This window comes from Symphodus melops (assembly GCF_947650265.1).
Source record: "Symphodus melops genome assembly, chromosome: 1".
Lineage (NCBI taxonomy): Eukaryota > Metazoa > Chordata > Actinopteri > Labriformes > Labridae > Symphodus > Symphodus melops.
In genome coordinates, this window is record NC_136691.1 from 24,400,094 (window position 1) to 24,427,738 (window position 27,645).

At 43.1% G+C, this 27,645-nt stretch overlaps 1 protein-coding gene across 1 annotated transcript in view; it reads right to left on the reverse strand.

The window, feature by feature from the left end:
- Window positions 1-18: 18 nt before the first annotated feature.
- The window catches only part of ptchd4 (patched domain containing 4), a 34,363-nt gene continuing 6,736 nt past the window's right edge, over window positions 19-27,645 (reverse strand). Inside the window, exons 2-3 of the mRNA XM_079339306.1 lie at window positions 22,310-22,805; window positions 19-3,075 (exon numbers count right to left, since the gene is read on the reverse strand). Coding sequence (XP_079195432.1) covers window positions 1,394-3,075; window positions 22,310-22,805 — 2,178 coding nt within the window. The 3' untranslated portion in view covers window positions 19-1,393. The remainder of the gene's footprint in view (window positions 3,076-22,309; window positions 22,806-27,645) is intronic.

The following is a 27,645-nucleotide window of genomic DNA, read 5'->3' on the forward strand; positions in this document are numbered from 1 at the left end:
GACTGATTGGATCCTTAAAAGGCATGTAAAAGGAACAGTGGTCTTGCATGGATCTGTGGTTATATTAACAGATGTGTTGTTTGTAGGGCGGGAGTTTTAATGCTTTCTTTTTCATGACAAATGGCAATACAATTTTAGTTTTTTTACTTCAGGAACAAAACCTGGAAGTTCTTCAGCTCTTCCCTGCTTTTTTTTTTCAAGCCTGCTTCATGACCTGCTTAACAAACCTGAACATTAATAAGCAATCAATAAATCAGCTCAGATAAATCATGATTTAAGTTCGATTTTTATGAAAATTATAATTTACTTTTTTTGTAGTTTTTATAAAAAATATTCAAAAACATCTGTACACTATTTGGCACCCTGCAGGTTTTGGATAACATTCAGACCTTCCAGTAGTGGATGATGCAGCTTTCGTAAGAGGATCACAGAGACATTCATACTCTGACAGAAGCCTTGGTGTTAGCAATCTGCTGACAAGCAGAGTCACGCTTCAACACTGGGGACACTTTTCACTTTTGGTTTGACTGTTCCCGTGCACACACTGTTTGGGATTAATTTAGGAGATACTCAGGCAACAGCCATTTTAAAGACTTCTTAGCAACACTCGTAATTATTCCCTCTTCACCTGCAACGCCACCGCTGTTTCTTCTGCCTCACATTTAGGACCTGTGGAATAATGCAGTAGTAAGTGTTTGCCTCTCGCTAACATAAACCTTGACAGTCCTGCTCACAAGATGCAATGTGCAAGATAATTCTTCACAATGAATGCCATCTGCCCAGTTCAGCTGTTATTCTATTTATAATGTAACAGAAAAGCATGTGGTGTGCTCTCTTTCCAAGGCTGCTCTCTCTTTTGGTTTTGTTTCTTCTGCTGTCATGGAGGTGAGTGTAGCACGTGGAGAACACAGTTATCTCCTGCACAGTTTAGTTTAGTTTGTAACCCTTTTGTGTTGTACCTTCACAAACTTGTCTGAGTGTCCTTGGCTTTACAGACTGCTTTGCCCCTCACTCACTACACGTTTAAGATCAGGACTGCAGAAGATGAACTAAGAATTGCTAATAGTTAAATGGTTTTACATACTGTGTGTTCATAAGTTCGAGTAATTATTCATTCCAGAAACCAAACAGTGAGGGAACAATTTAGAACCGTGAACATGTTGCAGTTTGTGCAAATGAGATACACCGTCTAAACTGAATGACTGCTCAGTTGGGCTGCACTCTACTCTGGCAAGCTTAGCTGCTATCTGTTGGGAGTGACCAGAGCCCGTTCCTCTCGGGACATCTTGCACTACCCTGCAGCTCGAAAGGCATCTCACCATCGGGGAGACACCTGTATTCAACCGTTATGTGACTGATACCAGATCCACTACTCGTTGACGACATAATCTACTCAGACGTTTGTTACATGGTCAGGATTCTCCCTGACTTCAATGCACTCTATCTCCTCTCTTTCTCGCTCTCTCTCTCTTTCACGTTCCCTCTCCCGTTCCCGCTCTTTACGCTTGGCCCGTTTTTTTTTCTTGTGTCTCTTTTTGGACGGCGGGAAGAAGGTCAGGAAGACGGGCAGGATGACAAAGCAGTGCAGCACGGTGCAGCCCGCAGTGAGGAGGGAGCACTTGAACAGTGTGTAGGTCAGATTGGAAGGCACAAACACCAGAGGCATGATCCCTATCACGAAGCAGGATGTGTTCTGCAGGATGGCTGCCCCGTGCTCCTCCAGTGCCAACTTGATGCACTGCGTCCTCGTGTGCTCGCTGGCTAGCACAAAAGTGTATAGATGTGGTGCACAGTGATCCATGGCAAAGTTGAGGGTATAAATAAGGCACAGGATCGAGATGCTGTCCATGCCAACGTTCCACAGGGTCATCAAACCCAAGACGCCCAGCTCTACAGAGGTAACTGTGAGAATGAGCCAAAAGTTCCCCAAGGGATTAATAACAAGAAAAAAAGTGAGGATGAGGATTGTGAGAACGCTGAAGCCTGAGGTCAGGATGGGTGAGATGACAGAAGAGCTGTAGCGATCCATGAATACAAACGTAGGATTGAAGGCAATGAACTTGATGCTGTTGATAAGCATCAACGGTCGAAGCTTCTCCAGAAGCTCCACCACCTCTTCCCGCTTCTTCTCTGTTGTTCGTGCCACCAAGTACAACCTTGAGGCGATAATATCATACTCATCGGTCTCACGGTTCTTGGAGAAGATAATGTCCTCTGTGAAGTGCTGGTACTCTGGGCTGCGTAGAAAGGAGCCTTTGAGTATAGAGATGAAGTCGTTTTTTGTTGACGCACTCACATTCACCACCCTCAGGTAGTGGAAGAAATTGTCCATCCAGGAGATTTTGTTGAAGCCATGACTCAGAGTCTTCAGGTGCTCCTGGACCGTGGAGTTCCAGTACTCGATGGGCTCGTAAATGTAGAAGCCAATCACAGGACTGTAGTTGCTGAAGTATTTCTGCTGGGTCATAGCATACGTCACACTTGGAGAGTTACTAGCCAGCAGGTTAACTATGTTTGATCCGTCACTGATTTGTAAACATCCCATGAATGAGAAAGAGGCATAAATGAGGTACAGGATGACCACAAACGGTTTCACATAGGTGTTGGTAATCCACTCCGTGTAGTGCTCGCGCAGAAAGTGCTGGATGAAGTGATTTTGATAGGGAATGCTGTCATGGTGTGTGGACAAGTCATGGCCGTCACTCATCATGGTTTTGAACCAGGTGGGCTGGCGGTCCAGGTACTCCACTGAGGGGATTTTACAACAGAACACACTGTGGTAGCGGTTCTGCTCTAGCTGTCCAGCAAACACAAGGCAGGAGCCGTAGAAAGAGAAAACATAGAAGTAATTGACCAAGACGGCGACGCACATGCTCTGGCAGAAGATTTTCACAGACTCGATGTTGGTAAAAGGGCTCGCTCCCATGCCAAAGGTGATAATGTAGAGCGAGCTGGTCATGGTGTAGCACACCATCACGTCAGCGAAGGCGTCCGCCACGCGCTCCTTGAAGGGGAGGTTTTCCCTCGTTCTCCTCCAGCCTGCCAGCAGCTCAAACACTCCTTTAGTTCCATGGCCTGGAAGACAAGAGAGACAACTCAGTCAGTGCTTGATGTATTAACCCTGGGACACCAAACTAACAAGTTGTTCTATTTGCATTGATAGTGAAAAAGTGAAGGTGTCACAAAGACTACAAGCTGCAATCCAACAGAGGAATATCCTGAAATTACTCCTCGAGAATCCCTGCACTGAATTTTCATCGTTATTCACCAAATGTAAATTGCAAAACAGTTTAGTAAAGATTTGTTTTGGGCTTTTTTGCCTTTCCTTGACAGACAGGACAGTGGATAGAGACTGAAATCAGAGAGAGGAGAGAGAGAGGAATGACATGCAGAAAAGTAGCCACAGGGCGGATATGAACTCGGTCCACCTGTTTCAGGACGACAGCTTCTGTAAAGTAACCACTCGCCACCATCGCCCTCCAAAACATCCATTTTACATTGACCCAAAAACACAAACTATGGTTGTAAATCCACACTGATGGGAAATCTTGATTTTATCATAAGTAGATCTTATCTATACTGATCACAAGTAGCTTCAAAATGATATAATGCACACATTGGTACTCTGATTGTGAAGGCACATAGAGCATCCCTACAATGTCCCACATCACGTTAGCTAGCTTAGGCTTTGTCGCAGGTTCGGACCTGTTTAAACAAATACTGAAGAATCTAAATAAATGAGGATTAAATGCAAAAACTGCACAGATACACAAAGTAGGAATGATAATCTGGTGACCTTTAACCGCGGCTGTACAGAGAGGGGACGAGGGTTTCTAATATTTGTGGCCCAGTCACATATTTGTCACAGAGAATGAACCAAAGTCATATCAGTTCAAATGTGAACAGTCCAACACATCACATAAACACATCTCAGGTCACCCACTTATTGGACAAAGCCAGGCCACCACCATCTCACCTCATTCATACATGGCCTGCTCCGACAACAGGAACACTGCTGCTGCTGTGTAAATAAGGACTGATTGATTTAAAGTGGGCCTGTGAAACATGTACATACATGGACATTATCACAGCAATAAATAAAATAAAAGTGTTAATTAAGTTGATCTATATGACACTGTCTTGTTGAGTTATGCCAGCCTCTCTCAGTCATGCATCAGTAAGCAATGTGCAAAAAACTGGCTGCAGCCATCCATGTAGATACGCCTGCAACTGTGCAACACTGACATGATATAAACATGGATATACAATGTTTACAAAGGCATAGTGTAAAGCTGATGTGATGTTTAGGCTGCATTGTGATGGAGGGGTAAACTGAAGAGAGGCTATTTGAGAACTTTAATTTATTTAATGTGCCCTCCCTCCCTCAGTAAACATTTCAGTGCACACAGGAAGTCTGTATTGGGCCCGTCAGTACGTTCCTCTGCCAACATCAAACTCCAACACTGCTTTCAAATGTGGAGGCTGGACAGTGATGTGAGAGGGATAGCTAACCCTGGCAGGATTATAAATGTCTCCCTGTGTGACACACCGAGAAGAAGTCCGTCAACGATAAAGGATTAATCCTGATTCCATTTGATGTCTCTTCCTGCTTTTAGCTTTATTAAGCTTCGCTGCGAGTCAATTAAATTGTGTCAGCTGGTAAAGAAGGTGACAATACATCAGCTCGCCTTTAAGAGTTCTTTGAGACATGAAAAAAGGATTGATGGATTGATGAACGGCTGCTGCGAACGATTAAAACAACACACTTTGATCAAACCTCTCTCATCACAATGACGGATGTTTGAGAATCACACTTCCTGCCCAGTTTCTCCTCGTTATTGTCACAGCACAAAGCAGCTCCAGTTGTTGTCCTTACTTTGACCTGCTGTGGTGTGTTTGATACCTGACAGGCTCAGGATTAAAATCATGCTGTCCTTCACACACATATATATATAAATAAATCAAAACCTCCTCTTCACTGACAACAGTAGATCCATGTTTCTTAAATATTAAACACGACTGAAGTCAGCACGACAGGTCACAGCACAGGTCAAGTGTTGTTTGTCAGCATGTGAGATTTCATGACTTATAATATTAAGGTAATGTTTTTTAAAGCAACCAAGTGTGACCAAGCCCTTGAGCACCAGCATGAAACCAAAACAAGCTGCTGTTTGGAGACACCTCCAACCTGCACGCACCATGAGAACGCACTGAGCCCAAACTGTATCTGGAGCTGCTTTGTTGTGTTAGCAGGTGAATTTTAGCTCTTCAATTAGCTGCTAGCTTCATATTGCACTTCCACTCCCACAGAATGACCTTGATCTTTAACCCGTTTCCTCTCAAACAGCTCTTCTCCTCAAGAGGAGACGCCGGCGGGATTCCCAGGAGATGTTTTTTTGTGAATTTGAGTGAAATTGGTAATCTTTTCCTTGGATCTGATCCAACTTATTTTTAGGAAAAATATGAAACCAACAGTGAAACAAAAAAGTATGACATTAAGGTATTCTAGTCACTCATTGAATCAGTCCTCAGATTGTTTGTTGGTCCAACCTTCTCACTGAAAAATGCAAGAGAAACTCATCAAACATCCTCTAAGATCAGACCCAAGTGTCAGAACGTTAGACACGTGCAGCACAAAGCAAAGACGCTTCACTTCCTGTTCACCAGCTGCTCCTCTCAGGCAGGCGTTTAGAAACTCTTATGTTACCACTGCAATACTCATTTTGAACAAGGCCAGAAAAACACCACTTTCAAACATGCTCTGCAGATGTGCTTTGACTGTTTTCATGAAAGATTTTTCATATTTCGTGAGGTCGACTTTTTGACCAGTGACAAACTCACAGTATAAACTCGTAACTCATTGATGACGTGCTTTGAGTGTGTGCTGGAGCACTTACGAGGTAAAGTTCATCAGATTGGTACCTCGTGGCAGACATTGGTCGAAGTTATTAATGTCTGTCAGAATCTAAAGACAAAATATTATAAAGTGTATCTGGAGAAAATGACCAGCTCTGTCTTTAAGTCAAACCGAGCATCCACCTGCTGTGAGGCGATAATGAAACGTTTGTGTTTCTGCACCGATGCTACATTATTTTGTTCAACATATTATTGAAAGCTTTCTCCTTATATTTTATAAATCACTAGTTAGGGGTTAATCTAGTCACCTAAAACTAAGATCATGGCAAATGAATATTTATAGTGTGAGTAATAAACAGTAAGAAACAAGGAGCTCTGTCAGAGGGCCAAATCTGAAATCAATGACAAAGGGGAAAAAAGACGGCTGGAAGCACGAGTGCTGCTCGATGCTAATCAGCTTCCAAGGAAACCAACAATTCTCTAGATGTATAAGTGCTGAAAGATGTAAAAGTGAATGTCTTATTTGGGCCTCTCTGACTATTAGAGACATAATAAGATGCTGCAGGAGGAACAGGGCCGAGGTAACAAAGCAATAAAGGCAGGGAGAAACTATTCCTGATTATTGCTCTTATAAAACAGACCAGTGTCACTGTGATGTCACCTAAACAAGTGCTCTCTCTCTCTCTCTCTCTCACTCACACACACATACACACACACACACACACACTCTTATTTCCACTTTAGAGACATGACTACCAGTCTGCAGGGAAGACCAGACTCTCATTTGCTGTTTCTCTCTCCATCTTCGCCCACACAAAGACTCCCCCACACACACACTTTGGAACAGAAACACATACGGACAACAAATGAACAAGTCTGCCTTCATCGTCTCCTCTCTCCTTCCAGGAGACTGCAGGTGGTTAAAAAGCTGCAGTGAAGGCCTCTCACACTTGCTCCTCCATATCTGTGAAGACACTGACTGGGGATTGATTTGAAAAACAAAGGGCTGTTACCAGCATGTGAACCTATAAATACAATCAAAGTGTGCTTTTAAAGGTGCAGCAGCTGTGTCGGACAACAAGGTCAAGTTGTCCATTTTCAAAATGAACATCAGACTTGAGCATCTGTGGGGAGTAAGCACTGTGATTATCCTGTCTGTCTGTGTCTCTGTCTGTCTGTCTGTCCGTCCCTCTCTGTCTGTCTGTCTGTCTGTCTGTCCGTCCCTCTCTGTCTGTCTGTCTGTCTGTCCGTCCGTCTGTCTGTCTGTCTGTCTGTCTGTCCCTCTCTGTCTGTCTGTCTTTCTGTCTGTGTCTCTGTCTGTCTGTCTGTGTCTCTGTCTGTCTGTCCGTTTGTGTCTCTGTCTGTCTGTCTGTCCGTCCGTCCGTCCGTCTGTCTGTGTGTCTGTCTGTCTGTCCGTCCCTCTCTGTCTGTCTGTCTGTCTGTCTGTCCGTCCGTCCCTCTCTGTCTGTCTGTCTGTCTGTCTGTCTGTCTGTCTGTCTGTCTGTCTGTCTGTCTGTCTGTCTGTCTGTCTGTCTGTCCCCCCACACACATGTTACATAACGCTATATTAATTATACCTGCACAGCTCCTTGTTTTTACATTCTATTATATATTTGCTAATAGCTAGTATATTTGTATCTTATTCTATTTAAGCTGTTTTTATATTTCCTTGTTTATTATTTTGCACAAAAGCACCAAATCAAATTCTTTGTTCTTCACGACAATAAATACTGATTTATAAATGATTCTGATTTACTTCCATCGCTGCAACACCTGTTGACCTGATAACTGCTCTCATATCTGGCAAACCCAGGGGCGTCCAAAACGGCCTTCAAAGCCTCGCCTACCTTCTCTGGTCCAATCAGATCCAGAGCATTCAGGAGCAGAATCTAAAGTTAGAAGGAGGACATACTGGCTGCTGCATTGTTGAAGAGAAGCTTCAACACAGCAGGTTTCCTTCATGACCACACAGGAAGGTCACTTAAAGATTTAATTCAGTAGTTCTCTTTTGGGTCGTTTGTCTGCATTCTTGGGAGGAAAATGCAAGAAAACTGAAACAAAATTGGTGCATTAAGATAAAGGATCAACTGAATTTGTTCTTACAAAAAAAAGTAATGGAGAGGAAAACTACTTAAAAAGGAAAGCTATGAAATTCAGTTAAACTGTTTGTGTATATGTGATGTTTTATGTATGTGAAGTTTGAAGACTGAGGGACTGAGCTGCGTTGCTCGGCTCAGCTTAAGTACTCCCGTCTTGTTTTATTGGAGGCACATCACTAAGAACAGGTCACAACCTTCTCATTTACAGACCCAATCATACTTGCTTTTATCACCTACAGGCTGGAATACTGTAATGCACTTTATTTCAGCCTCAGCTCGCTTTGACTCATGAGCTCTGAAAATCCTCGCTTTGCACAAGTGTTTTTTTTACCTTCTTCTCTTAGTGTGTGGCCTGAGTTCTGCTCATTATCGGACCATAAAAAGAAATGTAGCAAGTATTTAACCTTTGCACTTTTTCCTCCAAAGCATTGGTGAACGTTTGCACTCTGAAAGCTATTTAAATGCACAACTCCACAGCTGCTGTTTACCCTCTGAAAGCTTTGACTGAATCCCCTGTTCACTTGGAGCAGTGGATCAACAGTAGGGACATAACAGTGTTGTGAATCATGTGACATGGCAGGAACTTAAGTGTCTGATACCATTGTGCTTCTGTGACGTTATGAAACAATAGTTCTGACGGGCAGAAAGTGTAGCTTAGTTTCAGCCGCAGAGTGGAGACGGAAGTTGGAACTACAGAGACCATCATCCTTTGTGCTCTAGTGTTCCACACTAGCGTTACTGAGGAGTGAGAAAAGACAGAGAACTTTGACCTTGTGGATGCTCAGTGAATGGGAGGTCTGCACAGGCTTACCTATCCCACTGAGACTGTCCAGATCCAGTTCTCCCCAAAACACAGCTAATCCATGATGACGTCCACATTTCAGTTCTGCTGTTAGCTAACTCAGCTAACTGGACACTGAGAACTTGTTTTGGTCTGTCGACCAATCAGAGGCTGTATATGGAATTAACTAACAGTGCAGCTCGAGACCGATGTCACGACCTGCTCGCAGCACAGAAATATGAACAATAGAACTGTTTTGAGTGGATCCATCCTGTACAGTATGTTTTAGTATCAGTAGATCTGCGCTCTATATAACATATAGATCATAAATAAGATAAATACTTACAGAGTCCCTGACCTTCCTGTACTCCCCGGATGGTCAGGAAGTGAACATATTAGATGTTACAGATCTTATAAAAAGGGCCTTTCAGGTCATTTGACCCTCATCTTATCCCCTCTTTCAGTGTCCAATCAATGTTTAACAAATGGCCTTTTCTTCCAACGATAAACGTCAGGTTGATCACAGGAGGGTCTGTAAACACTTTGTGTCTGTATGTATGCACGTCTGCATTTACAAGTAATTATTTCTTTCAGCTTGGGTTTTCCTGCAGAACTCACAAAGTCTCCATCAGTCAGATGACACAACTTTAAAATAGCGGTGAAAGCTTTATCATTTCCCTTCCAGGATGAGCTGAGTGTTTTCTGACGAGATCTGCAGCAACAAAACAGAAATCAAAAAGTTCAAAGAGAATAAAATAGTAAATTTTACATTTCGTCTGACTACTTAAATCACTTTTACACCGCATGGCACACCTCCACATTCACACGCAGGGGACACATCAAACATGTTGCTTGCAGGAGCTGGGGATCGAACCCTCGCCCTTCCCCGGTTGAGGGATGATGACTCTACCAAGTGAGCCACTGTAATATGTCGTAGATATAAACAGAAGAATACACAGAACTTAACAGGACGATGAAGAAATAATAAGGACAGGCTGAGAGCTGGAGCTGAGGCAGGTTTTAAGCATGTTGACAAACTGTTACACAATGCCCACCTGTCAATCAAGTCAGCTGCATGCCCAACTATAGATAGCACGTACCAGGCTGCCTCGTGTGTGTAGGTGACACACATACACACACGGTGTTCCTGGAGCCAGTGTCACGCCGAATGCAGGATTTGGTACTTTCACATTGGCTTCACTTTTTTCAGGCCGGAGGTTGCTGCTTGCTTACTTCCAAACAGGCTAACCGTGGAACAAGACGTTAAGTCACCACAGCTAGAAGCACTATGTTGCACTGAATGCACTTTAATTAGATGTAACAAGGCCTCATGTATCACTCCTGATAAATAAACTAATAAATAGATCAACACGGTTCTATTAAAAATCTCTTGATGAAAGCTTCATCGTGAAACAGGCTGCTTACAAATCTGAAGCATTGCATCCTAAAGTGTTTTGTTACATCCATGAAAAAAGAGCTTTAACAGAGGAAGGCTTTATGAAATGTCACTTCTAAAGATGAAAACAAATCTCAGCTCTTCTTGTGCCTCTTCTATATTTATGAATACCGCCTGACTATTGAACATTTATGTTCAAAAAACACACATGAGTCTAAAAATAACAAGAGACAAAACATGCAGTCAACTGCTCATCTTTGATGTGAAAGGCAGTGAGGGACAAAAATACCACAACAGACCAACATATCGAGTGACAGGAAGTATGATGCAGGGCACAGGCGCTCGCCCTTTCCTGTATTCACTCGATTCATTCAATATACATGACCTCAGCACTCTTTGATGCTATTTTAGTGCTGTTAAGAGGGGTCCTTCTGAGACCCCACTTCCTGCTGAATGCTCCATTAAAAATGGATTAGCCCCCAACACACATGCTCATTGACTCTCAGTTGTAAAAGTGACTCTCAATATTCAAACTGAAAAGCAGCAGGGACCGACTGTTCAGGTTCTTATTGGGAATGCTTTGGTTGTAGTTTTAAATCCCACACTGTGCACAGTCAAAGTGAATTGGTAACTTGGCTTTCAGGCTACTATGTTTTAACGTTTAAAAGAAGAATTGAAATGTTTTGCTTTGGCGGATTATTCATAAAGCTCATACATTATATTTGAATAAAGATCCCACAGAAGAATAAACCTATCTTGAAGCTCCACGTCTACGGGCCTGATTTACTAAGATCTCAATTAAAGAGTACTAAATTGCGTGCTCATTGCAGAAGTCTGCACGTTTGGCTTGTGGGCGTTTTGCGGTAGTATTTCTGTCAGGCTTTGACGTGTTCTACTGGTTTACGTCACAGAGAGTTTGGACGGAAAGCTGGACGACTGCAGGTACAAAATAGATATTAGTTAGAGGCAAATGAACGTCCAGTGTTTTCAGGTAATAGCAGATAAATGTGAATATAACAAAAGGAAACAGTGGCTTATAAGAAAACCGCAGTATTAAACACGGCCTCTCTTTTCTTCCCTCCCTCTTTTGAATGAATTGTAATACATTGCGAAAGGAGGTGCGAGTCCACTGTGGCACTGGTGCTCAGTGCGTCGTGCACCAGAAGCTGGTCAGCGCTGTGTCTGATCAGACATAACTCTCATGGCGACAGGTACTGAAGTTGGGGGTACAAGCATGGTGAGCCCCCCCGTTCAAGCGTCCCACAGCGCAGCAGCAGGGGGGGGGGGGGCTGTAGAGTGAAGAGACAAGCGCGCTCTGGAGAGACACGTAACCAGAGAAAATGAAATGCCCAGTTTAAAATGTAATGTTGGAGAGAAAAGGGAAATAGGCCGACATCATGTCAATGTGTAAATTCTTTAGAATGCAGACGCTGTGAATGTTCACAGTTTAATCATGGCGTTTCTTTTGAACTATTATTGAAGCAAGATACAAAATAAATGCATCCCATTTATGTTTCTGTCATTTAAACATGTGAACACGTCTTTTATTGAGCCTATGTCTCCTCCTACCTGCAGCCTGCAGTGCGTAACACTGGGGCTCTTGGATTAGTTCTTTTCAAAGGTGTTAAATTCAGACACCGTCACAACCACAGCAGTCTTTACCTGGCTTGGTAAATCACATTGTGTGTACTAACTTCACTTCTTTACATTTTCTCCTCCCAGTATTTTACACGCTGAGGCAGAAACGCCTCGTTTTACATATTCATTAAGACAAACGTACTATTTGGACAGTACGTGTTGTTTTGCTCATATGAAAGACTCAGTCCTCACTGCACGCTGTTAGTAGATCAGATAGCACATTTTTTGCTGGTGGTATCAAGTTTGCACACGTTTTAATACACGCAGACCTTTAGTAAATCTGGCCCTTAGTGTCCGTTAAAGTCAATGATTTATCGAGAATGTTAACAGACATGTTCCAGTAGATGTCGCCTTTGAGCACCAGCATGAAAGCAAATCCTGCTCCTGATGAAAAAGAAGTCTCAGGCTGTGATTGGGCGCCCATCATGTAAGAGTCATTGTAAAAACGTGGCAACATTTAAAGTCGTAGAACAACGATGCAAATCATACATTACAATTTAAGTAAAACAGTCTTCTTAAAAAACACCTCTCCTGAGTGTTGGAGAGTTCACAACTACACTTTCTGCTTTTTAGAATTTGAATGTTTTTTAAAGCAAGACTGTTAATCTTCCCAAGAATATGTTTTTGTTGACTGCAAAGGATCATGGAAAACTACTGTTCATCTTCTCTTTCAAAGATGTACAACAGTAATGGTCGAGCTGTGGTTCAGTGTAAAGTCCGTCATCTCCTACCAGAAAGATGGGGAAAGACGAGAAAAGTTGTCCCTGATTATTCTTGGGAAAATTATAGTTGAGAATCACCTCGAGGCAAAATCTACATTACCTGCCTTCTTATTTTCTGCATGCTTCTCACACTCATTTGACCTCACATCTGTCTGTGAACTATAAGAAAGCCATGAAGAAAGTTTGACTGCAGGAAGAATCCCTCGAAAGTCAGGTCCGTGCTCTGAAAGAGGGTGCTGCGTCCTCAGCTGTGGGACAACAACCTATAAAATGAACGCAAATATCCCATCAACCCATTTTTAGACCACTTTTCCCGTTCGGGGTCGCAGCAGAGCTGCAGACAATCCCAGCTGTCATTGGTTATTACACAGTGGGTCTCAGTGTTGATTCTTCGAGAGACCAGACTCTGGCCGGCTCGTGTCATTTCTCTCTTTCCAGTGTTTGCACAGAACACACACACATTGTAGTTATCATGTTCACTGAAGCATTCCCTCAACATCAGGCACATTCACATTAAGAGGGATGCTTTGTAAATGTAAATAAAGGATACGGTCATTGATTATTAAAACTTCTGCTCATTGGATATTTTGTTTCAGCTAATTTATTTGGGAGGCCAGAATCTCTATCCTCACAGCTCACACTACAGTAACATCAGATTATCAGACTATGAGATTATCGTGCCTTTACAGGCTCTGGTCAGAAGATGGGAATCGGGGCCCAAAATCGGCCCGATTATCTTGAAGTGGTTACCCCGCTTTAGCCTTCCATCCACTTGTAACGCTACTGTTTTATGTCAACCAGTGAGAGTGTTATTTTAGAAGGCCTCCTAATACAGTTTAAAGAAGAAAGTCGACTGTTTCTATTAAACCAAAGGCCAGAAGAGGAGGATGAATCAATGATATTTAGAGAAGAGCTTTAGTTCATTTAAGTAGGGATCAGGTAAGGTGAGGTAAGGAAAGGAAAGGAAAGAAAAGGAAAGGAAAGGTAAGATAAGGACAGATCAGTATGGACAGGAAAATAAGGAAAAGAGTAAGTAAGGTAAGGAAAAGTATGGGAAGTTAAGGTTAGGTAAGGGGATAAGGGGATTTGTACCTGGTAGATTTGGTTTACAGTGAGTGAGTCCTTTTATATTCTAACACCAGCACAGGAGAATACATGCTCCCCATCTCCTCCTGCTGCTGAGCCTGATCCAGCCCATCCTACTGTACTGTTCCACCTGCTTCTTCAACATTTTAAAACCGGGCCAGACTCACAAGCATCCCAACTACAGCTGCCAGAAGAACTGGTCTCTCCACACCCAACATAACAACCCAACAACAGGACCATCACACACATCACAACCTCAACAGAACAGGACATTATGAGTGGAAACTTTACTACGGGTTTGTTCGATACACTGCGTTTTTGTCAGTGGTGATTCTGATGGGGCCCTTGGCAAAAATCCATTGGGAGCCATCCAACCTACAATCATCACCATCATGTCTGCCCGTGTCTTTACGATTACTCCCGTTTCTTCTTGAGTTTCTTTTTATTGTTTTCTCTACATTGATAATTCATTTTCTCTTTTTTGAATTGGCAAACTCTGTTTTTCTCAGCAATAATGCAGGGCAACGAGAGTGAGTGCTGTCGGATTTGGGGCCCTTAGGGAGATTTTTCGCATGTCACAGTGACTCTGTTCTGCACATGGTTTCACATCTCATTGAGAACATTTCAGGTAAAAGAGAGTAATTGTTTTAGATTTGTGAAGCTGTAATACATACATGTGTAAGAGATCTCATTACAGCAGCAAAGTTATATTTGATCCAACTGGCTGTTGTGAGAGATTTTGCTGAACATAGATGTTTGACATTTGAGTCAAGGAGACGTGTTCTTCATGCCTTTTACAGAGGTAGTATTTGTGGGCTGTGACTGCAGAGTCCTGGTCCAGCGTGCCAGTGACTGCAGAGTCCTGGTCCAGCATGCCAGTGACTGCAGAGTCCTGGTCCAGCATGCCAGTGACTGCAGAGTCATAGTCCAGCATGCCAGTGACTGCAGAGTCCTGGTCCAGCATGCCAGTGACTGCAGAGTCATAGTCCAGCATGCCAGTGACTGCAGAGTCCTGGTCCAGCATGCCAGTGACTGCAGAGTCCTGGTCCAGCATGCCAGTGACTGCAGAGTCCTGGTCCAGCATGCCAGTGACTGCAGAGTCCTGGTCCAGCATGCCAGTGACTGCAAAGTCATGCTTCAGCGTGCCAGTGACTGCAGAGTCATAGTCCAGCATGCCAGTGACTGCAGAGTCCTGGTCCAGCATGCCAGTGACTTAAGAGTCCTGGTCCAGCATGCCAGTGACTGCAGAGTCCTGGTCCAGCATGCCAGTGACTGCAGAGTCCTGGTCATCAAGGATGTGGTCAATCATTGTGAGATCTTGGTCAAGCATGTTTCAGCCATTGTCTGTGGTATTATGTTGTTATTATATTACAATGGCGAAAAAATCTAAGATGATCCACAAGTTTACAATGTTCTCCTTGTTCATTTAACACAGACATAGAAACCCCACCTTACACCCGATGTCATTATTTTGCTTTAATCTTATTGACATGTTTTTTTCTTTGAAGGATGATGAAGTCTGATTCCGTTGAAATACTCCCTAGATTGGCAGAGGTAAATTATCCATCACCATAGTGGTGTTAGGAGGTATCAAAACTATTGGAGGTTACATAATCAGAGGCACTGCTTGTCAACAAACAAGGCAAGTGACTGCTTGGAGCCCAAGGCCAGCAAGGGGCTACAGCGGGCTGACAAACTGCAGCAGTAGCTCAAAATGTGACCCATCGTGTTCCACTACTTATCATGTAATTATTCCTGTGAAAACCAAAGTCTGTCAGTGAAACACACTGAAGGAAAATTAACAGGAATTATCACTATCTGGGGGTGAAAGAAGAAACCTAAGCACTTCGGGAAATGAGCAGACAGCAGGGCCCCTAATGAATTTTTGACAAGGGCTCCAAAAGAAGCATTTCCCTGGGTGGACTTCATTGTATAGACTCCAGATTTCTTAATCTTTCAAAAAGGTTTAATATTTAATCTTGGACCATATCACCACAGAACTATATTAAATGATGCATAGGCCTGTTTTATGGTTCCACTGTGCAACACTTATTGACAACCCTGAGGCTGTCATACCTCCATCATTCCAGAGCCATTCAAAGCAATAACATTCATATATCGATCATCTGTCACCCAGCTCCACTTATTGAAACAAGAATAATTCCCATGAGGCTTTTCACCGTTAGCCTCAGCCTGAAACTGGCTGCAAATATTGAGTGTCACTATCGATGCTGTCTTCACAGGAGAAAAAAAAGAAGATAAGTCAGAATAAAAAAGATCTAGAAAGAGTTAACCTCCAACAGGTTTTAAATCATACAACACATTGATAGGTTCATGTAGGAGTATATGTGCAGCTGCACTGTCGTAGGTTGAACAGTACTGTTGCCTCCCTTCATAGATGATCTTGACCAAAACAGAGACACCAAAGAATGTGACAAAAAATGATGACTCTCCAAGCGTCTTCAGCCTGTTGAAACCCATGTGAAGTACATGTTTGGAAATTGGATTTAAGAAGCACTTTTCTAGTCTAGCACTTTTACACCGCAGGTCAGACATACAAATTTACAATCATTCATTCACTGATGGCAGAAACATGAGACCAACAGGGTCCATCAGAAGGCTATAAACCCCTTCATTCACATTTATACGCCACCAACCAAAAAGTGGGTGCAAATTGGGTTTATGTGTCTTGCCCAAGGACACATCGGACATGGTTGCAGGAGCTCAACCAACTGAGCCACAGCCGCCCTATGAATGTGTAAACCATCAATGCCATTTTGTTGACAGTCGGTGATTAAATGGCCAGTTTCTCTCCCGGTGTCCACATGCTGCTGACAACACTGTTCTCACTGGGAGCAACTCTGCAAAGGTTGACTTACGTAACGTGCAAGCTAACCACAGCAACACTAGCATGAAAAAGCTAGGATGAATACACTGTCACTTCATTTTCTCTGCTACAAGTATTTCACTAATCTAAAACCATGGACTTGCTTCACTGGCTCATGATGGCGCAGATTCTCTCTTTAAGGTTGGCAGCTTTTTTGAGTTCTTTCCTGAAAAACTAAACTTTATATTACTTTAGATAGGCTAGCTTTCTTATTGGCAAACCAAGGTGAGAAAACTGCATTAAACTCTATACACACTCATTCCTCTGAGCACAAGTTGATTCTAATAATTATGACAGGACATCAGATGGCAACATTTCCCCATTGATTTGCTGCAGGGAGAGACTGACGGAGGATGGCACAGAGAGATAGTTTTAATAATTATCTTGAAGATTCACGGCTTTTGAGGAAACATGCAGGGCTCAAGTCCTATAAGCCAGCCCCTGGCTCCCCCATTGCTATGTGGGAAAACTAATCATACATTTGCCCCATTACTCCTCAAGGTATGCAATTCATCAATTATTTATGAAATCCATTGCCAGACGTGGTTTATGCAGTCCACGAAGGTCCCATAAGACATAACAGTATATAAACTGGCAGACAGCATGCTGTGTATAAATCCTGTAATTCAAATAAACACCTTGCCATTATTATTATTCCATTAATGCTGTAAAAAGGTCAGCTTCAACAGAAAACCAGTTTTTAATGTTGTTAAGTTTTTGGGACTCAGCACACCACTTCTGGGATTTATAGTATAAATGTAAATAATGTCAGTGTCACTGTGAGTCAAATGTGACAGACAGGACTACATGATTTTCTCCTTGGTGCAGAAGCTCCCTGTTGTGGAAAGTAAATAAACTACAGTTTGGGAAAATCAATAGTAAGCTGTTATAGGCCTGACAGAGCTGTCACCTCCTCTGTAATCTCACAGCATGTATGTTTCATGAGTCCTGCCTTCGCTTTTTCCCTTTCCATCTCTCCCTGCCTGTTTTTGCACTTCCTACATCCATCACATATCCAGAGAGTGAAGGAGGTGACAACCTCAGCTCAAGAGTAATTGGCCAGTTCACAGATGACACGGAAGATAGGCACAGGGGAGACCAACACCAGAATCAGCTGCTGAATATAAAGCACAGGTTTACTCACTGATGTTGGTATCTACCTCATGCAGAGCATATTCTCTACCGGAGTCAAAGGCCAGCAACAAAATGAGCTTGGTTGTTCAGAGACAAAAGTGGGATGTTGAAAGAGGCTTTGATAAAACAGATGAAGGGAAATGATATACTTAAACAAGCTACAGTCAGTCTCAGAGGGGAGAAACCGATCTTTTAAATACTTTGATTCCACTCTATCAAACTTTGTCAGCGTTGCAAAAATCTTTCTGTGTCCCCCTGGATGTACTTTAGTAAGAAGCACTTTAATGATACCAATGGAAAAATGCCTTCAACTGCTAACATACAGCCATCAGGTTAATGTGGTGTAATTAGTATTCGGCTGGCTATTACGAGATGTGAAGTGATTACTATGCAGGGTTTCAGCATTCACTAACTTCCTGACAGAGGCTAGTGATGCAGGCTAACATTAGCTGTCCTGGATCAGGGACCATTTCTCGAGCTGAGGTCTGAAATATCTTCTACATGACGGCAACAGAGCCATCAATACACAGATCAGAGTTATGTGCACAATCTGACGGTTACAGCGTCATCACTGTGGCTCAGTTGGTAGAGTCGCATCAACCTGAAGGTCGAGGGTTCAATGTCCTGTCCGATGTGTCCTTGGGCATGACACCTAACCCCGGATTGCCCCTTGCTTTGTCCACAGCGTATGAATGTGTCACAAACGGATTAGTTACTTCTGATGGTCTCACTGAATCCAGTAGCAGCCTCTGCCATCAGAGTGTGAACAGTTTGACATTCGGTGTAAAAGCGCTGTAAGCAGCCAAAAGACGATACAAGCTCTGGTCCATTTACCATCACTTAGAGCTAAAGACTGGATATTTAGTGTCTCTCTTTAAGACACTCAAAGCACCTTTTAACCGTGTTTAGTGACAACATTAACATACCAATTTCACCAGGACATCTTAACTGAAAAGTAGCCCAGCAACAGTTGCTAGGAGAGGGAGCTAAACCAATCAGAGAGCCAACATAGGGTCAATTGTATTTGTTGTTTTAACATAGAGAAAAACCTTGACAAGCAGGATAATGTACAAATGTTAACAGGAGAGTTCTGTGACTTTTAGATAGAACAGTTTGATCCCAAGTCTTCTTGTGGCCTCCACGCTGCAGACGGTCTCTGACAGATAGTTAGAATTCAAAGAAAGAAGCAGTGGGAGTGAGTAAGATATCTTCTCTGAGTTAAGATAATGAGGCCTTTGGTGTATATCACCAGGCCTGTGCAGAATACAGCCCTGAAGTGTTTTACTCATTGTGCTATAACCAAAGTGTTTGTTAGCATGTGGCCTCGGGCATCATTTTAGGATGAAAACAACTTCAAAGGTAAAATGAATGTTGAAAAAGTTCAAAACAAAAACAGCTCAATGAAAGCACATTAACAAAAAAAAGCATTGCAGATTTTTCTAATATTAGAAATGATCCGCAACACAAGTACAGAACTATTGACGTTTTCATTACAGGCACATCTTAAACCATGGTGGGGATGTTCTCTTGAAGGCGTGTGGTGAGGGTGCAGGGCGAGGTTTGAAGGTCTGAAAGGTGTCACTGCAGACTGGCACCTTGTTTCACTGGAGATCTCCTGCCTTGAGTCAATCAGCGTTTGTCTCACAACGTTTTCTTGACCTCTCTGACCTCAACTGTTCCTGATCATTTACATTTATGTACATGCACTGAGAAACCTGCTAACAGAAGTCACAGCAGCTTCTAATAGCCTCTTCCTGCAATGTGGGCAGCAGTATTTTAAAGGAAGGTCACGCTTGGTTGTGAAATCTAAAAACAGATCAGAGTATTTCTAAATCTTTGAAAGTTGCATCACTGTGAAGAAGCCAGAAAGCCCTCACAATCACATGAAGGTAAACATGCCTTTGATTACTCAAAGCTCTTTTACACCACAGGTCACGTCTACACATTCAGGCCCGGAGTATAGAGACCATCAGAAGTAAATCTGGAGCCATCTTTGATAACTTGCTGATCACAGATGATGTGAAGGAGGAACCCGAAAAGAAAATGAAACAGGAGCAAGATGACCTGAAAGGAAAAGAAGAAGACACATACACATTTATACACAGCTGATAAAGCAGCAAGAGTAGCTTGGGGTTGAGTGTCTTGCCCAAGGGCACATTGGACGTGTGGCTGCAGGAGCTGGGGATTGAACCCTCACCCTCCAGTAGAGAGAAGACCAACTCCACCAACTCAGCCACAGCTGCCCCCATTCTCTGAGACTTAACCTGTAAATAACAACTTAATGTGTGTGTGTATGTGTGTGTGTGTGTGTATGTGCGTATATGTGTGTGTGTGTGTGTGCTCATTAAGTAATTTATTAATGATCTATTTTGTCTGGTTTTCTGATAAATTGATGAAGGTTTTTAATTAGGTCTGTCCATGTTTGACCTTCTTTCACAGTGATGGAACATCATGAATGTAAAAAAAAACTCTGTTGAAGGTGTTGTCGTTGTTATGGATAGTTAACCAATAATTCATAAACATTTATTTACATTAATTACAATAGTAAAGTTGCCCCCCCCCCCAAAACTGCTCTTTCAATTGTGATCTCATCTCAACAGGGGGCGCCACACTGCCATTCCACATTGGGTATCAGTATCCATTTCAGTTCTCCGTGTCTGCCCTGATGTGGCATTGATTTAGTGATGGGGTGTGTCTCAGTTAGAACCTCCCGAGAGGAAGGTGGACATCTGCTCCCTCTGAGCTCCTGTCACATGAAATTACTTTAATCAAGTCCTCTCTATCTCCTTCACCCTCCTCCACCTCCTCCCTCTCCATGTGACTTTCCCCTCTGCCTCTGTCCCCTCCCCTTCTATACATCACATAGGTTTTTCCTCCTCTCTCTTCTCTCCTTGACATCCTTTTCTCCCCCCCCCCCCCCCCCCCCCCCCCCTGCCTCGAGGTCACAAGGAGCGATCCAGCCTCCTGTTCCTGAGTCTTACTTAAACTTCAGTTATGTCAGCCGGCCTGCAGCAGAGCCGTAGCAAAGCCCCGGGGATCCAGTGACCTTAAGAGTGTACATGGAGAAAAGACAAGGTAGGCAGTACAGTGTAAATGGACATCAGAGCGAGCTAAGAGAAGAGAGCAGGGAAGGAGGCAGAGGAAGACAAACTGAATCTTTTCAGTGCTCAAACAGGCTTCTATGTTTCTCAGACTGAATATGTGGGAATGAAAGAAGTTTTATTTTACACAAATAAGACCGGCCTCTCAGTGGAAATGGCTGGTTGTTTTGTTTTTACAGTGCATCACTTTTCATTGCAGTTCTGATCCTAAAGTTGCCTTAAAGAACAACACAGTATGATACTGCCAACCTTACCAACAACATTTATGACCCAAGTGACGCATTTAGCAAAGGATAAAAAAAGGCATCAGAAGTGATGTTTCAGGTTGGCTCTAGGTCAGTTGGTAGAGTCGGTCGTCTCTCAACAGGAAGTTTGAAGGACTGCCCTTGAAATCCTCCTGATTCTGTTGTTCACACGGAACTCACAGCGGGAGGCTATCCCTGTCAGACGAGGAGACGGGAGGATGGTCTCCTGAGGCAACACGTCATGTGGAAGTAGCAGACCAACACAGTGGTTCTCCACTCATCCGGCCTCAGGACCCTCGCCCCCACAAAATGCTTCTGTGACCCACCAGCTAACAAACACTGCTACGTGTAGTTCAGCAGACTCACAGTATGAAGAGCAGAGAAGAACCTTCTGGAGAACAAAGAGCATCATGCAGGTAAGGAGATGCAGAGGATAAAGGTGGTGTGAATGTGTAGCTGTGACCTGTGGTGTAAAAGCACCCTCAATAATCCCAGCTGATCACGTGACAAGAGCCAGACAAGCTAAAGTCCGTTAGCATTCAGACAGCACGTTAGCTCGGGATCCGAGCTCAAATCCACAACAACAAGATTTTCTTTTTCTGACAAAAGAAAGTGATTCTAAAATACAGCTGTAAGCTCCACACACACAGACACACACACGCACACACACACACAGACACACACACGCACACACAGACACACACACACAGACACACACACGCACACAGACACACACACACACAGACACACACACGCACACACAGACACACACACACACACAGACAAACCCAGACACACACACACACAGACACAAACACACACACACACACACACACACACACACACACACAGAAACACAAACACACACACACACACACACACAGAAACCCAAACACACACACAGACACACACACACAGAAACACACACACACACACACACACACAAACACACACACACACACAAACACACACACACACAAACACACACACACACAGAAACACACACACACAGAAACACACACACACACACACACAGAAACACACACACAGACACAACCACACACACACACACACACACACACAGAAACACACACACACACACACACACTCTTCTCCTTGTGTTGCAGCTACATGAGCTGTGGGCTTCCCCCGAGGAAAGCCCCTCACGATTCAGCTAATTCCTTTCCCAATCAACTCAGTGTCTAGCACTGATAAGGCCTGTAACCAACCACTACACACACACACACACACACACACACACACACACACACACACACACACACGCACACACACACACACACACACACACACACACACACACAAAGATGCAGTCAATCCCTTTGAAAACACGAGCTTCCACTCACCCATAGCAAAGAATGGGATTCCGAGCAGCGTGGAGTTGAACTTCCCATCTGATATAAAAAAGATTCCTGCAGCCGTGACGTTGGCGATGCAGATGGTCAGCACACCCAGGAGGCCCAGGAAGGGCTTCCCCCTCAGACAGTCCCGCATGGAGCTGGAGATGGTGGCGGCCAGGAGTACCAGCACAAGACTGACCAGCACTTCCCCCTTGGCCAGCACGCCGGTCTGGTGGAAATCCCGCCACAGGCTGAAGGAGGTGAGCGACTGGATGTGGAGCTGGTCCGCTGCATGCGGCGCCTCGGCCGTGGACAGCCGGTTGACCAGGGCGCAGAACTCGTTCTCCCAGCGCTCAGCGATGGCATCCTGCACCACGGGTCCGTGGTTGCGGAGGTAGTAGGTAATCTGGACAGCGCGGGCGAACTTGACCTGCTGGTCCCGGCTGTTGGGTGAGAAGGACACGCCGCCCAGCTGGTGGCCGATGAAGGACACACGACCATCCTGTGGGGGATTTACAGAGAAAGGAACAGTTAGGTTTTTAGTACCTCAATGAACAAGGAAACATATCAGTGTGCTGAAAACACAGCTGGTTCGTCCAACGTGACTGTGATGTCCATGTCAAATCCAAATCCATCTTTTACAGTCTCAGTTGTTTCCACAGCAGCGTCCGTCTGACGGGAAGTCACACAAGCAAGCTCAGCTTCAGATTAGGTGACGGAGCATCTAACATTTACAGCTGTGGACAGATAAGGCAGTGAAGGTTGATGCTGCTTTATGATCATTTAATAATATAGAGACGTTACAGGAAGAGATAATGTGATTGTGCTTGAGGAATAGTATGGAGCAGTGAAGGGTTTAAAGAGGCAGCTGGCAGACACAGATCTGTGTTACCTGTGTGGGACAGCAGCTGAAAACAATACAACGACAGATAATCATCATGTCAGCTCAAAGTGCAGCCGTGAGCGCCGCTGTGGACAACCTGTGTTTCAGGTCATTTAAAGGCCCCAGATTCTGGCCTTTTGGGGGTTCATAGATCTATTTTTATGTTCCTGCTAAAGGAGGTTCACAAACGCTAATGTGTGAACAAAGTGTCTGTTTTCATGCACTCTCTCATCTGCCTGTATTTCTAACACTCACACTCCCACACTAAGAGAAGAAAAAAAAAACACAAGCAAGGTCCCCACATGTGCCAAGTCTGATCTGATTGGTCACCGATCTGCCCTCTCGTTATTGGTCAGTCATTCTGCTTTGTTCTCAGATATGTCCCGCCCCTTTTACCATATTGGGGATGCTACAGTCAGTCAGAGGAGAGCTTGTGCTTGCTACTACGAGACAATGGGTTTGGATCAGTGACATCATGGGTTTGTGACGTCACACCCCACATTTTCATCGAGGGGGCTAAAGGCCGAGCGTTACACGCGGTTAACAGTACTGCTAACAGGAGGAGGTAGGAGACGCCACGTGTCTGAACATGAACAAGACACCTGCAAGCAAAACCAGACAAAGAAGAATATGGGAGCTTTAAGTTACCCAACATTCAGTGGTGCCATGTTCGGACTCTAAACATGTCTCAGATATAAAATAATCTGTTGTCCCTGCAGTCTAATCTAACATCAGGACAGTTCACTCCAGCGGACACATGTAAAGGTGCTGTCTTCTAACAAGTCATCAGACTTCTGTTCATGCGATTCAAAATGACGTGCGTCCTCTGTTTGGATGGCTCCTGTTACTTATTTTTATTTCATGTTGTGGCGTTTGATAGAGACAAATACAATATAAATACAAACTGAAAACAGAAATCCAATGCAAGTCTCGGTAGTGTTGATAGCGGCTGCTGGTTCTCAAGAAGAGCTTCTGTTGAAAAGGAAAGAAAGTACAAAGTGTGTGCAGCTGGATGCATTCAGACTCACCAGGGCTCTGACAGAGCGACACATGTTTAAACATGAGTACAGGTCTGCTGCTGAACTCACCAGGATTCAGTGTCTCTCTTAAAAGAAGTGAAGCTCGCAGTGATCAGGTCGTGAGTTTTACTCCTTTCACAGAAAAAGCTGTTTGAGCAAAACGAGACTGTACAGTCACCACTTGAAGCTGCGCTGCTGTCGTCTCTGTACGTGTCTGCACAGAGGCTGAGGAGCCAGTCTGTTTTAACTAGCTCTACATCATGGACGTCTAAAATCGCAGTTAAACCATACAGGACAGAGACAAAAGCAAATCCCATTTATCGGTCTGCAGGATGTTTGTCACTAACACTCTCACACAGATTTATCAGATAGTCAAGTTGGTGTTTTTGGAAAATCACCTTAAGAGGTGACTGAAGCTCAATCTACCGTCCGACGCCCCCAAAAGGTTTTTGATTGAGTTGCTATCATGACTGTTGTGCAGCGCTTGAAGTTGGCAGGCTGAATGCTCGCCAGCTTTAAGGCAGCTTTGGTCCTTCAGCACTTCTTATGTAACATGTTTCGTCTGAAGTAAGCAGTGTTTAAGATGATTAGCCAATCATCTTGTCTAACCCTTGTTTCATGAGTAACTTTTAATTAGTATGCAATGAAGCTCGACGAGTGTGTACTCGGCCAAGGTGAAGATGTCACCTCAGGGACCTAAAAGAAAAACCTTGATACAGTTCACTCTGGAGCTCACACACTCAACACGGTTAACTACGAGAAAACGTTGCTTTAATGATCTGTTTTAAAGCCCTCGGGTAGCAACGGACACCTGGGTGTACGAGCCCACTTCAAATTAAGTGTTTTTCTTAAATATATAAAGATTTATGCAGCAATGCATTATTAAAAGCTTTTTTCACAAGGCCGAACTGGAAATGAATCATAAAAACACAGACTAAATGTGATCAGGAGCACCGACAGAAAGCGTGATGACACCGGACTCTAAGCTCTTTCACACCTTACACTGCTGTGTAGAGAGACCATCAGACAGAACTAATCCCTGACGAAGCAGCAGGACCAACTTGGGGTTAAGTGTCTTGCCTAAGGACACATCGGCAGTGTTGCTTCAGGAGCTGGGGATCGAACCATCCAACCTTCCTGTTGAGAGACGACCGACTCTACCAACTGAGCCACAGCCGCACAATCACAGTCAACTCATGTGATTGCACCACTCATCCACAGTCATCAAGCAGGGTTAGAACCCAACCAATCACAGGGCAGCCATATCGAGACAGCCAAGCAGCCACACTCACATTCAGGTTCAACGGGCAATTTAGAGTCATCAAATAAGCGAGCTAGCATGTCTTAGACCTGTGAGAGGACAGAAGAAACTCCCCTCCTGGGATTCAAACCAGCAACCTCCTCGCTGTAAGGTAACAGCGCTAACCAATGCACCATTGATCCCTCTGACCACAGTAACACAAACAGATGTAAATCTCACCATTAACTGCAGTGAACACATTATTGGTGGTGTATCTTGAAATCCCATAATTGAAAACAATCATTGTTCACAACCAGGTTTGCTGAGAGAGTCAGACATTTTTAATGACAAATATTTCAGTTCATAATACAAGACCTGCTGCATTTATCATCTTCATCCAGCTTTAGTCACGTCCACGCCGTGTGTCTACGTCACGTCATCCCTCACTTACTGCTGATGAAGCTATGAAAGCTAGTTTAACTCGACTCAAGCACAAGCGGCCTTGTCTCGAGCTGCAGTCACCTGTTACCTGTATTGTTATGTTCACATACTTTAGTTAGCTCGTAGCTTCACATTGCATATCATGCAAACTGAAACAGAAATGCTGAAAAGTTAGTCCCACATTTAATGATGATTTTGCTCTATTGTTATTGATTAATTAAAAAAATAAAATAAATATATATATATATATATATATATATATATAGCATAGCAAAAAGTTGCTTTTCTTGTGGACATTTTTTTATTATTGAGTTGACAGCATATACTGTATGTGTGTGTATATATATATATATATATATATATATATATATATGTGTGTGTGTGTGTGTATATATATGTATATATATACATATATATATATATACACGTGTATATTCTCAAAATAATTAAACAGAAATGTCAGAGTTGAACATAGTAATAATATTAACAGACAATTTGTCAAAAATAAAATCACTTGCAAATGTGAAAGTAGTGTTCAGATTCTTATTCTGCATAGACAATTTAAATACGTCATATATGTTGTGTGTTTATATCTACAAGTAGATAAAAAAGACAAAAGTTGTGTTTTAAGTAAATAAGCAAAAGGACCTGTATTTGACCTCTTTGTAACATAACAATGAGAAAGGTCTTTAACCTGCCTTTACAAATGTTTCAGTTTCTTAAACCAAACAGGCGTGTGTGTGTGTGTGTGTGTGTGTGTGTGTGTGTGTGTGTGTGTGTGTGTGTGTGTGAAATGCTCACACTACAGGAGTTTTATCATCCTACAAGACACAATGTGGTCGAATCATTAGCAGAATATGTGCTGGTGTGAAGTTATCAGGTCGCTGCAGACTTGACCTTTAACCCCTCACATCTGCTGTTAATCTGTGCAGAACGTCACAGCACACACCAAATGTCTCTCCTGATGGGGGACGCTGACTTTAAGAGTTATTAGATTCCATAATTGTTCCTTCTGTTCCTACTGACCACAGAGACAACTTAAAACAGAAGACATGGAGGACAAAATGTAAAAGGCATTAGGATGAATTTGATTGGCTCATTAGCTTCCATAAAGCTCTTTAATTGGTGGGGAAATAATGAAACACTCCTGAGAGCAGGATGAGTCATCAGACATTTGAGCCGTTTTACAGGAAGTGAATGTACGGGTTTTAGATGTGGAAGTACTCAGATGGTGCGTCATTGAAATATATTTAATGGACACGTAAGACAAACTGAACGGACCTTACAACAGTTTGAGGAGGACAGAGTCCGCATGAGAAGAGTTGGGATTACTAAAAAAGGAAGAAACAAAAAATTTAGCATAATGTTCATAAAGTCCAGTTTTACATTTGATCCAAAGAATCCTTAACGAGCTCCTCATTAAAAATATTCATTTTTTTGGTCATTTATTTCCTCTGTGTCACTTTATTATAACGCAAGTGTGAGTCTGTAATTTGCTTTCATCACCATGGTAACAAAGTTTCATATAATGCATTGATGCTTTAACCATTGATGCATAGGGTTCGGATATTGATCATTGATTTCTTCCAACTCCTGAAATTTAATTTAATAATCCTGATTATTAAAACCAGCAACCTGAATAATTGATGTTCCTGAGACATCAACAAGTGTTTTGTTCAGACTGAAATGATGAATGAATAATAAATGTGATAAAGCAATGTGCTGGTAGAAATAAGACAACAACAGGCCGCATGTGTTC